Genomic DNA, 17,251 nt, shown 5'->3' on the forward strand with positions numbered 1-17,251 from the left:
TGGCAGGGGGTGTTGCAGGGGAAAGATTCAGGGGGGTCCCTGTCAGGGGTGGGATCCTGACAGAGGCCTAGCGAACAAGACAGAGCGTTAAGGAACCGCGCCTGAACTACATTGCGGTGGAATCTCAAGAAAGGACAAGAAGCGAGGTTTATTGTGGAGAGTGAGAAACGAGATCACAGCAAAAAAGAGATAACACCAGTAGGAGTCGTGCCGTAAGATCGAGGCAACATCCTACTGAGGCGCGTAGCCGGTGGCCGGAACGCCGAGGAAGTATTGGGCTCCAAGCATTACTTCAAACCAACGGCAGGACAGTTAATTATAGGTTGGCTGTCTCACCTAAATCACCTAAGCAGACATAGGGGGCAACTGTGGGAGAGGGGCGACACTAGGGTCCCGGAAGAACTCCAGGCCTCCCGTCATACGGGTGCGTCCTAGCCATTTCATCTGGGGGACGGAGAAGAACATCAGAACAGATATAAGTTGTGAGAAAGAACATCAGAAACAGACACAACAGTTGTGAGGACTATCCCGTGGTGCTCAGCAGGGAAGTACTACAACACACAGGCGCTAGAAGGTAGGCACAGATTTCCACCTGCAAAGGGAACTCTGGATGTGCCTTCGGACCAGCCGGTCTCAGCCAGCCCTGTTAACAGTACTCTGGATTGAGGATCCTGAAGCCTTCAGTAAAGAGGTAAAGAGACTGCAACCCTGTGTCCTCGTTATTCACCGCGACCTACACCACGCACCATTATCTCATCTTTCATTGGACGCCCCTTAGCAGGGTCACGGACCGGGTCTAGCCACCGTGACAACCCCAGAACTGAGACAGAGAGGCCCGGTACCAAGTACCCCGCAGCCCTGCGTCTGGGGGCGCTCCAAACTCATGTTCTGTATATAGGGGCGGTATAGTCACAGCTGTTGCAGTCATGTTCTGTATATAGGGGGCGGTATAGTCACAGCTGATGCAGTCATGTTCTATATTTAGGGGGTGGTACAGTCACAGCTGGTGCAGTCATGTTCTGTATATAGGGGCGGTATAGTCACAGCTTATTCAGTCATGTTCTGTATATAGGGGCGCTATAGTCAGAGCTGGTGCAGTCACTGCCGTATATAGGTGGCGGTATAGTCACAGCCAGAACAGTATCTGCTCTGTAAATAGAAGGCGGTATAGTCACCGCTAGTGCAGTCATTGCTTTGTATATAGGGGGTAGGATAGTCACAGCTGGTGCAGTCATGTTCTGTATATAGGGGCAGGATAGTCACAGCTGGTGTAGTCATGTTCTGTATATAGGGGGTAGGATAGTCACAGCTGGTGCAGTCATGTTCTGTATATAGGGGGCAGGATAGTCACAGCTGGGGCAGTCATGCTCTGTATATAGGGGCGGTATAGTCACAGCTGGTGCAGTCATGTTCTGTATATAGGGGGTAGGATAGTCACAGCTGGTGCAGTCATGTTCTGTATATAGGGGCGGTATAGTCACAGCTGGTGCAGTCATGTTCTATATATAGGGGGCAGGATAGTCACAGCTGGTGCAATCATGTTCTGTATATTGGGGGCCGGATAGTCACAGCTGGTGCAGTCATGTTCTGTATATAGGGGTAGGATAGTCACAGCTGGTGCAGTCATGTTCTGTATATAGGAGCAGGATAGTCACAGCTGGTGCAGTCATGTTCTGTATATTGGGGGCCGGATAGTCACAGCTGGTGCAGTCATGTTCTGTATATAGGGGGCAGGATAGTCACAGCTGATGCAGTCATGTTCTATATATAGGGGGCAGGATAGTCACAGCTGGTGCAGTCATGTTCTGTATATAGGGGGCAGGATAGTCACAGCTGGTGTAGTCATGTTCTGTATATAGGGGGCAGGATAGTCACAGCTGGTGTAGTCATGTTCTGTATATAGGGGGTAGGATAGTCACAGCTGGTGCAGTCATGTTCTGTATATAGGGGGCAGGATAGTCACAGCTGGGGCAGTCATGCTCTGTATATAGGGGCGGTATAGTCACAGCTGGTGCAGTCATGTTCTGTATATAGGGGGTAGGATAGTCACAGCTGGTGCAGTCATGTTCTGTATATAGGGGCGGTATAGTCACAGCTGGTGCAGTCATGTTCTATATATAGGGGGCAGGATAGTCACAGCTGGTGCAATCATGTTCTGTATATTGGGGGCCGGATAGTCACAGCTGGTGCAGTCATGTTCTGTATATAGGGGTAGGATAGTCACAGCTGGTGCAGTCATGTTCTGTATATAGGAGCAGGATAGTCACAGCTGGTGCAGTCATGTTCTGTATATTGGGGGCCGGATAGTCACAGCTGGTGCAGTCATGTTCTGTATATAGGGGGCAGGATAGTCACAGCTGATGCAGTCATGTTCTATATATAGGGGGCAGGATAGTCACAGCTGGTGCAGTCATGTTCTGTATATAGGGGGCAGGATAGTCACAGCTGGTGCAGTCATGTTCTGTATATAGGGGGCAGGATAGTCACAGCTGATGCAGTCATGTTCTGTATATAGGGGGCGGTATAGTCACAGCTTATGCAGTCATGTTCTGTATATAGGGGGTGGTATAGTCAAAGCTGGTGCAGTCATGTTCTGTATATAGGGGCGGTATAGTCACAGCTGGTGCAGTCATGTTCTGTATATAGGGGGTGGTATAGTCATAGCTGGTGTAGTCATGTTCTGCATATAGGGGGCGGTATAGTCACAGCTGGTGCAATCATGTTCTGTACATAGGGGCGGTATATAGAACACTAGTAAAAAATAAGCAATATGTAACACTGCGGCCAAGAGAGGGAAACACCTCACTAAATAAATCCACCATAACAAAGGACAGTAAATTTGTGGAATACTCCAAAAAGTATATAGACAAATGAAAGGAGAGTACAAAAAAGCCACCAAAGAATAAAAAATATAAATGTTTTATTACCAACATAAATACAAATAAAAAAACAATCAATATATTACAGAGAGGAAGGTGATCAAGGAGACAAATTAATACAGCAGCGAAGACTGGGTCACATATTCCCGAGGGTGAGCAGGATCAAGAGTGTACATTGTGCTCTGTCTCGCAAGTTTAAATATCAATGGAACCAGAAATCCTAACCCATGTGGCGCATGTGTCCCTGAAACCCCGTGCCAAGATATCCCCTTCCCCCATCGCCGTCAACACACTGTGTGCATGCGGACAAAAATTCGCCCAGTGTTGTCAACAGGCATGACAACAGTGTATATGCGGTAACCACAAAGAAAATGCAGGACCACAGGGATCAAGGAGCGCGTGCGCACTGCAGCGGCCATTTTAAAGAAGACAAAGGATGCGGCCATCACAAAGGATACCGCATAAAGCCCACCCATCCTACACACAGTGATGAAAAGATGCAGAAAACGAACTGTATGTGAACCATAACTGGTAAATGTGCTATGTCAAGCATTCATGGGGTCATTAAATCCCATAATGCATAATTCAAATTGTGCAAACTAGCAAGGAAATATACACACATATACATATACATATAGTGTTATAATGTACAGATACAACTATAAGTCATCAAGAAAATAAACAGGATAATTACAAGTGACATGATAAAGAAGTATATAAAACGTAAAAAATGAAAAGAATGTAAAAAGTGAATGCTGTCCAATATGATGCAACTAACATCTTCATTAGATGTAGCACCAAATAAGTAGGGGGAGAGAAATCCAGCACAAATGAAGAGATCCGGGGCGTAGGAGCCAACTGTGTATGAACAAGTGTAAAAAACTAAAAAAGGAGAGACAAACACAACTAGATGGGTATTTCCTGAAGGAACTACAGATAGTGCTTTGGAATGGTGCCCGGGCTGCCCCTGCAAGACTTTCACACTTGGGTGCCCTTCAGGCGCTGGTTTGGTAGTTGTAGCCCCTCAGGGTTGAGGATTTGGTGGGCTGGGCACCTCAGGGTCCGATTTGGTGGGCGGGGCCACTCGGGGTCCAATTTGGTGGGAGCGGCCACTTGGGGGCCGATTTGGTGGGCGGGGCCCCTCAGGGGCCGATTTGGTGGGCGGGGCCACTCAGGGGCCGATTTGGTGGGCGGGGCCTCTCAGGGTCCGATTTGGTGGGCGGGGCCCCTCAGGGTCCAATTTGGTGGGCAGGGCCCCCCAGGGGCCGATTTGGTGGGCGGGGCCCCTCAGGGGCCGATTTGGTGGGCAGGACCACTCTGGGTCTGATTTGGTGGGCGGGGCCACTCTGGGTCCGATTTGGTGGGCGGGGCCCCTCAGGGGCCGATTTGGTGGGTGGAGCCAGTCAGGGATAGATTTGGTAGGCGGGGTCACTCAGGGTCCGATTTGGTGAGAGGAGTCACTCTGGGTCTGATTTGGTGGGCGGAGCCCCTCAGGGGCCGATTTGGTGGGCGGGGCCACTCTGGGGCCGATTTGGTGGGCGGGGCCCCTCAGGGTCTGATTTGGTGGGCGGGGTCACTCTGGGTCCGATTTGGTGGGCGGAGCCACTCTGGGTCCAATTTGGTGGGCGGGGCACCTCAGGGACCGATTAGGTGGGCGGGGTCACTCTGGGTCTGATTTGGTGGGCGGAGCCACTCTGGGTCCGATTTGGTGGGCGGGGCACCTCAGGGACCGATTTGGTGGGCGGGGTCACTCAGGGTCCGATTTGGTGGGCGGAGCCACTCTGGGTCCGATTTGGTGGGCGGGGCACCTCAGGGACCGATTAGGTGGGTGGGGTCACTCTGGGTCCGATTTGGTGGGCGGAGCCACTCTGGGTCCGATTTGGTGGGCGGGGCACCTCAGGGTCCGATTTGGTGGGTGGGGTCACTCAGGGTCCGATTTGGTGGGCGAGGTCACTCAGGGTCCGATTTGGTGGAAGGGGCACATCAGGGACCAATTTGGTGGGCGGGGTCACTCTGGGTCCGATTTGGTGGGCGTGGTCACTCTGGGTCCGAATTGGTGAGCGGGGCAATAATTATAATATGACTACAGATAGTGCTTTGGAATTGTGCTGTGCTATCACTTTAAGAGCTGATATTATCTGACAAAACCTGTGTGCTGGGCTAATGTAGGCGTTGGCATAGTAACTGGGTCTGACTGCGCATATCAATGAGCTAATCAGCCAGGTGGCAGTTGGCAGTTATGTTGAAATTGCCTCAGAAAGCAGGCCATTATACCCTATGAGGAAATTTCCCTATTGAAACGCATTGAGACAATGCTTTCCAATGAGGGGAAAACAATTTTCAAACGCAAATTGCGCCAAAACTACAAATCTGATCGACACGAAAAATACTTAGCACACCTCTTGTGGACGCTGGCTTCGAAATGACACCTCACTGGAGTCTGTGCGTTCAGCGGTTCGGGCCGCATTAATTGCGGATAAAAGCCTAATAATAATAATAATAATAACTAGATGGGTATTTCCTGAAGGAACTACAGATAGTGCTTTGGAATGGTGCCCGGGCTGCCTCTGCAAGACTTTCACACTTGGGTGCCCCTCAGGCGGTCCGATTTGGTAGACGGAGTCACTCTGGGTCTGATTTGGTGGGTTGGGTCAATCTGGGTCCTATTTGGTGGTCGGGGTCACTCTGGGACCAATTTGGTGGGTGGAGCCACTCTGGGTCCGATTTGGTGGGTGGGGCACCTCAGGGACCGATTTGGTGGGTGGGGTCACTCAGGGTCTGATTTGGTGGATGGGGTCACTCAGGGTCCGATTTGGTGGGCGGGGTCACTCAGGGTCCGATTTGGTGGGCGGGGCACCTCAGGGTCCGATTTGATGGGCGGGGCACCTCTGGGTCCAATTTGTTGGGCGGGGTCACACTGGGTCCGATTTGGTGGGCGGGGTCACTCTGGGACCAAATTGGTGGGCGGAGCCACTCTGGGTCCGATTTGGCGGGCGGCGCCACTGTGGGTCCGATTTGGCGGGCGGCGCCACTCTGGGTCCGATTTGGCGGGCGGCGCCACTCTGGGTCCGATTTGGCGGGCGGCGCCACTCTGGGTCCGATTTGGCGGGCGGCACCACTCTGGGTCCGATTTGGCGAGCGGCGCCACTCTGGGTCCGATTTGGCGGGCGGCGCCACTCTGGGTCCGATTTGGCGGGCGGCTCCACTCTGGGTCCGATTTGGCGGGCGGCGCCACTCTGGGTCCGATTTGGCGGGCGACACCACTCTGGGTCCGATTTGGCGGGCGGCGCCACTCTGGGTCCGATTTGGTGGGCGGCGCCACTATGGGTCCGATTTGGCGGGCGGCGCCACTCTGGGTCCGATTTGGCGGGCGGCACCACTCTGGGTCCGAATTGGTGAGCGGGGCAATAATTATAATACTAGATGGGTATTTCCTGAAGGAACTACAGATAGTGCTTTGGAATGGTGCCCGGGCTGCCCCTGCAAGACTTTCACACTTGGGTGCCCCTCAGGCGCTGGTTTGGTAGTTGTAGCCCCTCAGGGTTGAGGCCACTCTGGGTCCGATTTGGTGGGCCAGGTCACTCGGGGCCGATTTGGTGGCCCGGGTCACTCTGGGTCCGATTTGGTGGCCCGGGTCACTCTGGGTCCGATTTGGTGGCCCGGGTCACTCTGGGTCCGATTTGGTGGCCCGGGTCACTCTGGGTCCGATTTGGTGGCCCGGGTCACTCTGGGTCCGATTTGGTGGCCCGGGTCACTCTGGGTCCGATTTGGTGGCCCGGGTCACTCTGGGTCCGATTTGGTGGCCCGGGTCACTCTGGGTCCGATTTGGTGGCCCGGGTCACTCTGGGTCCGATTTGGTGGCCCGGGTCACTCTGGGTCCGATTTGGTGGCCCGGGTCACTCTGGGTCCGATTTGGTGGCCCGGGTCACTCTGGGTCCGATTTGGTGGCCCGGGTCACTCTGGGTCCGATTTGGTGGCCCGGGTCACTCTGGGTCCGATTTGGTGGCCCGGGTCACTCTGGGTCCGATTTGGTGGCCCGGGTCACTCTGGGTCCGATTTGGTGGCCCGGGTCACTCTGGGTCCGATTTGGTGGCCCGGGTCACTCTGGGTCCGATTTGGTGGCCCGGGTCACTCTGGGTCCGATTTGGTGGCCCGGGTCACTCTGGGTCCGATTTGGTGGCCCGGGTCACTCTGGGTCCGATTTGGTGGCCCGGGTCACTCTGGGTCCGATTTGGTGGCCCGGGTCACTCTGGGTCCGATTTGGTGGGCCGGGTCACTCTGGGTCCGATTTGGTGGGCCGGGTCACTCTGACTGACAGCAGGATAAGGGAATGGCTGATAACAGAGAATAGACTGACAGCAGGACAAGGGAATGGCTGATAACAGAGAGAATAGACTGACAGCAGGACAGGGGAATTGCTGACAACAGAGAGAAATAGACTGACAGCAGGACGAGGAATGGCTGATAACAGAGAGAATAGACTGACAGCAGGACAGGGGAATGGCTGATAACAGAGAGAATAGACTGACAGCAGGACAGGGGAATGGCTGATAACAGAGAGAATAGACTGACAGCAGGACAGGGGAATGGCTGATAACAGAGAGAATAGACTGACAGCAGGACAGCGGAATGGCTGATAACAGAGAGAAATAGACTGACAGCAGTACGGGGAATGGCTGATAACAGAGAGAAATAGATGGGTATTTCCTGAAGGAACTACAGATAGTGCTTTGGAATGGTGCCCGGGTTGCCCCAGCAAGACTTTCACACTTGGGTGCCCCTCAGGCGCTGGTTTTGTAGTTGTAGCCACTCTGGGTCCGATTTGGTGGGTGGGGCCCCTCAGGGGCCGATTTGGTGGGCGCTGTATACTGCGGGGCTCTGCGCTGTATACTGCGGGGCTCTGCGCTGTATGCTGCGGGGCTCTGCGCTGTATACTGCGCGGCTCTGCGCTGTATGCTGCGGGGCTCTGCGCTGTATGCTGCGCGGCTCTGCGCTGTATGCTGCGGGGCTCTGCGCTGTATACTGCGCGGCTCTGCGCTGTATGCTGCGGGGCTCTGCGCTGTATGCTGCGCGGCTCTGCGCTGTATACTGCGGGGCTCTGCGCTGTATGCTGCGGGGCTCTGCGCTGTATGCTGCGGGGCTCTGCGCTGTATGCTGCGGGGCTCTGCGCTGTATAATGCGCGGCTCTGCGCTGTATAATGCGCGGCTCTGCGCTGTATAATGCGCGGCTCTGTGCTGTATGCTGCGTGGCTTTGCGCTGTATAATGTGGGGCTCTGCGCTGTATGCTGCGCGGCTCCGTGCTGTATGCTGCGCGGCTCCGCGCTGTATGCTGCGTGGCTCTGCGCTGTGTACTGTAATAATAATAAGACTACAGATAGTGCTTTGAAATTGTGCTGTACTGTCACTTTAAGAGCTGATATTATCTGGCAAAACTGTGCTGGGGTCATATACAGTTCGCAGGCGTTGGCATAGTAACTGGGCCTGACTGCGCATATCAATGAGCTAATCAGCCAGGTGGCAGGTACATTTCAAATTGCCTCAGAAACCCGGCCATTATAACCTATGGGAAAATTTCCCTATTGAAATGCATTACAATGAGGGGAAAATACATTTTCAAACGCAAATTGCGCCAAAACTACAAATCCGATCGACACGAAAAATACTTAGCACACCTCTTGGGGACGCTGGCTTCGAAATGACACCTCACTGGAGTCTGTGAGTGAAGCGGTTCGGGCCGCATTACGTGCGGACTGAATAATAATAAGAATAAGAATAAGAAGAAGAAGTTATCCACGGTGGAATAACAGTATAGTGCTTTGTTCCAAAGCACTATAATAAGAAGTTTACCACGGTGGAATAACAGTATAGTGCTTTGTTCCAAAGCACTATAACTAGATGGGTATTTCCTGAAGGAACTACAGATAGTGCTTTGGAATGGTGCCCGGGCTGCCCCTGCAAGACTTTCACACTTGGGTGCCCCTCAGGCGCTGGTTTGGTAGTTGTAGCCCCTCAGGGTTGAGGCCACTCTGGGTCCGATTTGGTGGGCCGGGTCACTCTGGGTCCAGTTTGGTGGGCCGGGTCACTCTGGGTCCAGTTTGGTGGGCCGGGTCACTCTGGGTCCGACTTGGTGGCCCGGGTCACTCTGGGTCCGACTTGGTGGCCCGGGTCACTCTGGGTCCGACTTGGTGGCCCGGGTCACTCTGGGTCCGACTTGGTGGCCCGGGTCACTCTGGGTCCGACTTGGTGGCCCGGGTCACTCTGGGTCCGACTTGGTGGCCCGGGTCACTCTGGGTCCGACTTGGTGGCCCGGGTCACTCTGGGTCCGATTTGGTGGCCCGGGTCACTCTGGGTCCGATTTGGTGGCCCGGGTCACTCTGGGTCCGATTTGGTGGCCCGGGTCACTCTGGGTCCGATTTGGTGGCCCGGGTCACTCTGGGTCCGATTTGGTGGCCCGGGTCACTCTGGGTCCGATTTGGTGGCCCGGGTCACTCTGGGTCCGATTTGGTGGCCCGGGTCACTCTGGGTCCGATTTGGTGGCCCGGGTCACTCTGGGTCCGATTTGGTGGCCCGGGTCACTCTGGGTCCGATTTGGTGGCCCGGGTCACTCTGGGTCCGATTTGGTGGCCCGGGTCACTCTGGGTCCGATTTGGTGGCCCGGGTCACTCTGGGTCCGATTTGGTGGCCCGGGTCACTCTGGGTCCGATTTGGTGGCCCGGGTCACTCTGGGTCCGATTTGGTGGCCCGGGTCACTCTGGGTCCGATTTGGTGGCCCGGGTCACTCTGGGTCCGATTTGGTGGCCCGGGTCACTCTGGGTCCGATTTGGCGGGCGGCGCCACTCTGGGTCCGATTTGGCGGGCGGCGCCACTCTGGGTCCGATTTGGCGGGCGGCGCCACTCTGGGTCCGATTTGGCGGGCGGCGCCACTCTGGGTCCGATTTGGCGGGCGGCGCCACTCTGGGTCCGATTTGGCGGGCGGCGCCACTCTGGGTCCGATTTGGCGGGCGGCGCCACTCTGGGTCCGATTTGGCGGGCGGCGCCACTCTGGGTCCGATTTGGCGGGCGGCGCCACTCTGGGTCCGATTTGGCGGGCGGCGCCACTCTGGGTCCGACTTGGCGGGCGGCGCCACTCTGGGTCCGACTTGGCGGGCGGCGCCACTCTGGGTCCGATTTGGCGGGCGGCGCCACTCTGGGTCCGATTTGGCGGGCGGCGCCACTCTGGGTCCGATTTGGCGGGCGGCGCCACTCTGGGTCCGATTTGGCGGGCGGCGTCACTCTGGGTCCGATTTGGCGGGCGGCGCCACTCTGGGTCCGACTTGGCGGGCGGCGCCACTCTGGGTCCGACTTGGCGGGCGGCGCCACTCTGGGTCCGACTTGGCGGGCGGCGCCACTCTGGGTCCGATTTGGCGGGCGGCGCCACTCTGGGTCCAATTTGGCGGGCGGCGCCACTCTGGGTCCGATTTGGCAAGAGGGGGCACTCTGGTCCGATTTGATGGGCTGGGTCCGATTTGGTGAGCGGGGCAATAATTATAAGACTACAGATAGTGTTTTGGAATTGTGCTCTACTGTCACTTTAAGAGCGGACATTATCTGACAAAACTTGTGACCTGGTGGGCTGGTAGAGTTTATAGGCGTTGGCATAGTAACTGGGTCTCACTGCGCATATCAATGAGCTAATCAGCCAGGTGGCAGTTATTTTTAGAAATTGCCTCAGAAATCAGGCCCATTATAAACGTATTGGAAAATTTCCCTATTGAAACGCATTGAGACACTTTTTTCAAACGCAAATTGCGCCAAAACTACAAATCCGATCGACACGAAAAATACTTAGCACACCTCTCAGGAACGCTGGCTTCGAAATGACACCTCACTGGAGTCTGTGAGTTTAGCGGTTTGGGCCGCATTACGTGCGGACTGAATAATAAGAAGAACTAGATGGGCATTTCCTGAAGGAAATACATGGTGCTTGAACAGCGCTGCCAGCTGCCAATGAACCTCAGGAGCAAGTCTGGCATGCAGGGCCCTGCCCCTGGGTATCCAATTTGGCCCCTATGTAGCCACTTTGATGTGCGGGGCCCCTTGTTAGCAACTTTGGCCCCTTGGTAGCCATTTTGGCATGCAGGAATCCTTGGAAGCCACTTTGGCCACATCCTCTTATATACAAACATCACTCCTATATACAGACACCACTCCTATATACAGACATCCCTCTATATACAGACACCACTCCTATATACAGACACCACTCCTATATGCAGGCACCTCTCCTATATACAGACATCCCTCTATATACAGACACCACTCCTATATACAGACATCCCCCTATATACAGACACCACTCCTATATTCAGACATCCCCCTATATACAGACATCCCCCTATATACAGACATCTCTACTATATACAGACATCCCCCAATATAGACACCACTCCTATATACAGACATCCCTCTATATACAGACATCTCTCCTATATACAGACATCCCTCTATATACAGACACCACTCCTATATACAGACATCCCCCTATATACAGACACCACTCCTATATACAGACATCCCTCTATATACAGACACCTCTCCTATATACAGACATCCCCCTATACACAGACACCACTCCTATATACAGACATCCCTCTATATACAGACACCACTCCTATATACAGACATCCCTCTATATACAGACATCTCTCCTATATACAGACATCCCCCTATATAGACACCACTCCTATATACAGACATCCCTCTATATACAGACACCAATCCTATATACAGTCGCACTCAATAAGGAGAATTCTTCTGAATTTTGTTAGTCAAAAAAACGTGGTTTCTTTATTGTGAACAAACACCAAAATAAAGGTATCACCGCAGTGTTTCAAGGTAACGTTTCGACCCACAGGGTCTTTCTCAAACCTTACTGAAACAGAAAACAAAGTATACAAGGTATCACAAAACATGAACAAGTAACATATAATATTTACAAAATTAATATATAGTATTTACAAAATTAATATGTACAAATACAAGGTCCCTATCTATTTGAAATATGTGTTATGTCGCCATGAAGGTCGACAGGAAGACAGCATTGCAGGACCCAACAAGATACTTGAGGAGATACATTGGTGAGAAACATCAGGGTAGTCCTTGGACGTAGTCATGGAAATGAGGAAACAATGGAATATCTGTGCGGTACAAGCTGCAGAAGCGGGGCGTACTGCAGGAATAATATCATACAGAAACCAAGACTATGGTAAAATCAATCAGTATTCTAGATAAACAATAGAATATGAGTATAATGGTCAGGCAGGCAGAAATAGTATCGGACAAACATAATGCCATAATGCAATGATATAGGTGAGGGTCTGAGATACCCAGGTGGTGGATGCTGGTAGGGGCAAGAGAATGACAGAGGCAGGAAACTGAGGCAGGAAACTGACCTTATAATAGTAGATACCGAGCAGAGGGCACATATCCCTGGAGAGGTGCAGGAGTCCCGTTAGGGGCTATGGGAAAGAATGCCACAGTAGTGAATATGATGATGGAGGCTCTGAGTACAAAGCAGGGGAAAGGAGAGAACAGCGGATATAATTACCTGTAACTAGAGAGTGACTGGCGTCTGCGGTGGTGGTGTGTGTGGGACCCGGAAAAGAGGCGCCTTTTGTGCCGGGCGGCAGGAAGTGCGGGGCATGGGGTGCGCAGGCGCACTGTGCTGTGCGCAGAGAGAGGTCTGGAACGCTTGGAGACGATGAGCCAAGTTGCGCATGCGCAGTGTGCACAAAGGGCGAGGGGCGGGGATCCCGGTGGTAATCGTCTGCGCAGGAGCGCAGAGTAGCGGTGAGACATGGATTGTAAGTGAAAATGATGTGTAAGAGGACACAGAGTGCCATACTCCCCATGAAGAGATAGCTTGGTATGATGAGGGGAAACGAAAGGTCTCAGGCATAATGTGCTGGGAGCGCTGGTGGTACATAGTAACGAAACAGGAAAAGAGCCTGCTGGGGGCTCGTTGTATGTGACCTAGTGTGCAGGACTTGAAACATTGGGCAGGAACTATATGTAGAGGAAACTATGACCTTGTATACAACAGGGAGAATGTGTGTAAAAAAATGGATGAAATGGGAAATTAGATGAAATGAAAAATTAAGATGAAATAAAAAAATAATAATCAAATAATGAAGCTAGAGGGAGCTGAAACAATGGGAAAACAATGCAACAACATACTGCTAAAAGTAAAATGCAGTAGAAAATGATGAACATTATGAAAAATAAAAATTAATAAAAATAATGATAAAATAAGGATGATCAAGAAGTAATGAAATAATAAAATAAATTGGAAATAAATAAAAATCAAGGAAAAAATAAAAATAAAAATAAAAATAAAAATAAAAATAATAATAATAGAAATAATAGAAAAATTAAAATAAAAATAAAATAAAAAATAAAAAATAAAAAATAAAAATAAGAAATAAAAGTAAAAAATGAAAATAAATTGGAAAAAATTAGAAAAATTTGGAAAAAATATAACTGCACAATGTACCATACTCACCCTACGGGGAAGGCAGAGGACTAGTGTGTCTGGAAAAATAAAGTAAAGTTTAGTTGAAAGGAAAAAAAAGGATCGTTTATCCACCACCTGTATGGGTATAAAAGTCAAAATTCAATGACAGTAATCAAAATTCCATTACAGTAATACAAGTATGGTTACTTGAATGTGAGGTCCAGTTCTCGGTTAAGGCCTCTCGGAGCCAGTGTTTGAAGGGTATAAATCCAGTAGGCCTCTCTTTCCTTCAATCGCTTGATGTGATCTCCCCCTCTTCGAGGCCTCTCAACGTGCTCAATCACTTGCACTCTCAGTTGCGAGACACTGTGGTTCGCACTGATGAAGTGGTGGGGAACTGGTAACCAGGTTTTTTTGCAGCGTATGGTGGACTTGTGACTAGAAATTCTGTCACGTAGATGCTGGGTGGTCTCACCCACATAAAGTAAACCACACGGGCACTTTATGAGATAAACAACATAGTTGGTATCACATGTGTAGAATCCTTTGATGCTGTAGTATCTACCGGTGTGGGGGTGGGTGATTCTTTCCCCTTTGATGATGTTGGAGCAACATGCACAGTTGAGGCACGGGAATGTACCACGACGTTCTGTGCCCAGAAAGGTCTGTTTAGGGACCCTTGAGAAACTCCCTATGTCTGCTCTAACTAGGCTATCTCTGATGTTCTGTGGGCGTCGTTTACACATGAGTGCAGGGGTCTGGAAGGCTTCAACACTGGGGTAGGATTTGGTCAAGATAGACCAATGTTTATGGATGATGGTGTAGATTTTTGGCATTATAGGATGATGTGTATGAACGAATGTAACCCTTTCTTTGGTAGGGGCAGTAGGTGATATTGATTGAGGTACAGTGGCTCTAGCCTTCTCTTTAGTGAGGAGTTCCTGAGGATATTGTCTGTTTCTAAATTTATTGGCCATCTCATCTAGGCGGGTAGAAATGAGATTAGTGTCGGATACTATCCTCTTGATTCGTGCGAACTGAGAGCGAGGTAAACTGTTTTTAGTTGAGGAGGGGTGACAGCTGGTATAGTGGAGTAAGTTGTTGGTATCAGTGGGTTTTGTGAAAATATCGGTGGAAAGGGTACCCATGTCATTTTTAATCACCAAGGTGTCCAGAAATGAAATCTGTGTCACATGCCAATTTAGAGTAAATTGTAATTCCGGCCTTATGGAATTGAGTACCTCAGTGAAAGATAAAAGGTCCTCAGAAGACCCCCCCCATAGGCAAAAAATGTCATCTATGAAGCGTAGCCAACATTTGCTGTTTTGTTGGAAAAGGGTATTGGTGTAGACATATGATAGCTCAAAGTTATCCATATAAATATTGGGGTAAGCGGGCGCCACGTTGGCGCCCATGGCGGTCCCGCGTGTTTGTAGGTAAAACTGATCCCCGAATAGGAAATAGTTCTCCCTCAAAACAATGGATAAAAGGTCAAGGCATAGTTGGGTGGAGTTATTGCTGAGGTTGGATGATTGGAGGAGATCTGCGACAGCGGTGATACCCAAGTTGTGGTCTATAGAGGTGTATAAACTCTTGACATCGAACGTTGCCAGAATACAATCAGAGGGTATGTTGGTAATCTGGCTAATGGAATGAAGAAAATGGCCCGTGTCCAAAATAAAAGATTGAGTTTTCTTAGTTAGTGGTGTAAGTATCTTTTCCAGAAAGATAGAAATTGGAGCTAGAATGGAATCCGTCGAGGCCACTATTGGGCGGCCGGGGGGATTTACTAAGGACTTGTGGACTTTGGGCAGAGTGTAAAAGACTGGGGTGACCGGATTTTGATTTACCAAGAAGGTGGCAGTTTTAGAGTCAATAGTGTTCAAAGCTACGTATTTAGATAAGATCTGTTGTATTCTAGACCTAATTGTAAGTACCGGATCATGAGGGATGGGTAAATACGTGGTAGTGTCAGACAGTTGGCGACGGATTTCTTTAACGTAATCAGTGTGGTTCTGGATGACAATAGCACCGCCCTTGTCGGCGGGTTTTACAACAATATGTTTATTTTCCTGAAGGGACTTAATTGCTTGTTTCTCAATGGGTGAGATGTTGTTGCTTGTAGGCAAAAGGCCCTTTTGGTGTTGGTCTAGAACCCTATTAATGTCCCTGTGCACTAAATCAATAAAGGCTTCTGTGGCATTAAATGAGCGTGGGGGACAGAAATTGCTTGGGTTCCGTAGACCCAGGTCAGTAATGGATAGCTCGGGAGCAGGGTTCCCTCCGGGTGGAAGGACTCTGTTCCCTCTAGTCTCTTGTTCATGCCCAAAGTGCGTCTTCAGGCGAATGTTTCTGTAGAAATGTTCGAGGTCTTGGGATAATTGAAATTTATCCCATGGGGGGGTTGGGCAAAATGAAAGCCCCCGTTGGAGGATAGCTAGTTCAGACGGGCTGAGTGTGTATGTGGAAATGTTGAGAATGGAGGTGGAGGGTTTACCTGTGATCTGGTCGTCATCCGATCTGCGGTGTTTACGGGCGGCCCTCCTTGTGCGTCTCCTCCTGTATGTCGGCCACGTGCTCTGGTTGGTGGTCGTTTCTGAAAAAAACGGTTCTGAGAAAAAGTGCCTGTTGAGCTGTCGCTGTCTGTACTGTGTGAGCCGGTAAATCTTGGGTTGTAGCTGTAGTTTCGTCGCCAGGAGCCCGTATTGGTGGAATCTTTCCATCTATATACCCGGTCTTGTGTATAGTCGTCAGAGTCTCTCTGGAATTTAAGTCTTTTCTTGTCTTGTAAAGCTTTACGGTGGTCCTCAATGGTTTTGTCTGTTCTGGTTTTCAGGTTTTGCCACTCAGTGCTGGACAGGGTTGAGCCAAGTTGTTCCTCAATGGAGGTAATTTTCTGTGCTGATTCAGTGATGGCAGTCTGTAGGGTCTCTATGGTGAGTAGTATGATATCCAAGGAGCACTTATTAAGTATTGATTGGAACTTCTCGCAGAATTCGGGTTTATCTGAGAATAAGGTGGGTCTCAGGTGGCACCGCAGGCCTCGTGGTATTCTGCTGAGTTTGTGATATTCAGCCAGGGTGGTGGCGTGTAGATCATATGAAGTCAAACGTTTCCGTTCTCTTTCATAGTCTCGAGTCCGTATTTCATGAGCAGGAGTTTTGAGAAAATCACCTGATGTAGTTATTCTTGATAGTATCCTGGATGCTGTCGTCTCGTCAAAAGCGAAGGTGTTGGTCGTCATCGAGGGAGCGGGTGCAATCGTCAACTAAAGATATCGTAGTACAGGACAAGACGTGCACTCTCGCTCGTGTTGGTGCAGACTGAACTTGGAGGGATACTCCAGAATATAATCCTATGTAACAACAGTCGCACTCAATAAGGAGAATTCTTCTGAATTTTGTTAGTCAAAAAAACGTGGTTTCTTTATTGTGAACAAACACCAAAATAAAGGTATCACCGCAGTGTTTCAAGGTAACGTTTCGACCCACAGGGTCTTTCTCAAACCTTACTGAAACAGAAAACAAAGTATACAAGGTATCACAAAACATGAACAAGTAACATATAATATTTACAAAATTAATATATAGTATTTACAAAATTAATATGTACAAATACAAGGTCCCTATCTATTTGAAATATGTGTTATGTCGCCATGAAGGTCGACAGGAAGACAGCATTGCAGGACCCAACAAGATACTTGAGGAGATACATTGGTGAGAAACATCAGGGTAGTCCTTGGACGTAGTCATGGAAATGAGGAAACAATGGAATATCTGTGCGGTACAAGCTGCAGAAGCGGGGCGTACTGCAGGAATAATATCATACAGAAACCAAGACTATGGTAAAATCAATCAGTATTCTAGATAAACAATAGAA

The 17,251-nt window shown here is 50.4% G+C and overlaps 1 protein-coding gene across 2 annotated transcripts; it reads right to left on the bottom strand.

Moving 5' to 3' along the window:
• Nucleotides 1–12,193: 12,193 nt before the first annotated feature.
• LOC143802228 (uncharacterized) lies at nucleotides 12,194–16,921 on the bottom strand. 2 transcript variants are annotated; one of them, XR_013220942.1, is made up of 3 exons: nucleotides 13,580–13,781; nucleotides 13,421–13,449; nucleotides 12,194–12,377 (listed from the first exon to the last, which is right to left on the bottom strand). XR_013220942.1 is itself a non-coding variant. In XM_077281312.1 (3 exons), exons 1-2 carry the CDS (start codon nucleotides 16,614–16,616, stop codon nucleotides 13,441–13,443), a joined length of 756 nt encoding a protein of 251 aa, XP_077137427.1. In that variant the 5' UTR covers nucleotides 16,617–16,921; the 3' UTR covers nucleotides 12,194–12,377; nucleotides 13,421–13,440. The 2 variants fall into 2 exon arrangements, 1 of the variants encoding a protein (XP_077137427.1); XM_077281312.1 differs by lacking the exon at nucleotides 13,580–13,781 and adding an exon at nucleotides 15,870–16,921.
• Between the last annotated feature and the right edge of the window lie 330 nt (nucleotides 16,922–17,251).

The sequence above is a fragment of the Ranitomeya variabilis genome, chromosome 1 (assembly GCF_051348905.1).
Source record: "Ranitomeya variabilis isolate aRanVar5 chromosome 1, aRanVar5.hap1, whole genome shotgun sequence".
In the NCBI taxonomy this organism is placed as follows: domain Eukaryota; kingdom Metazoa; phylum Chordata; class Amphibia; order Anura; family Dendrobatidae; genus Ranitomeya; species Ranitomeya variabilis.

What these genes read in the sequence shown, in the direction of transcription:
- LOC143802228 (XM_077281312.1), bottom strand. Translation starts at nt 16,616, where the DNA reads ATGACGACCAACACCTTCGCTTTTGACGAGACGACAGCATCCAGGATA.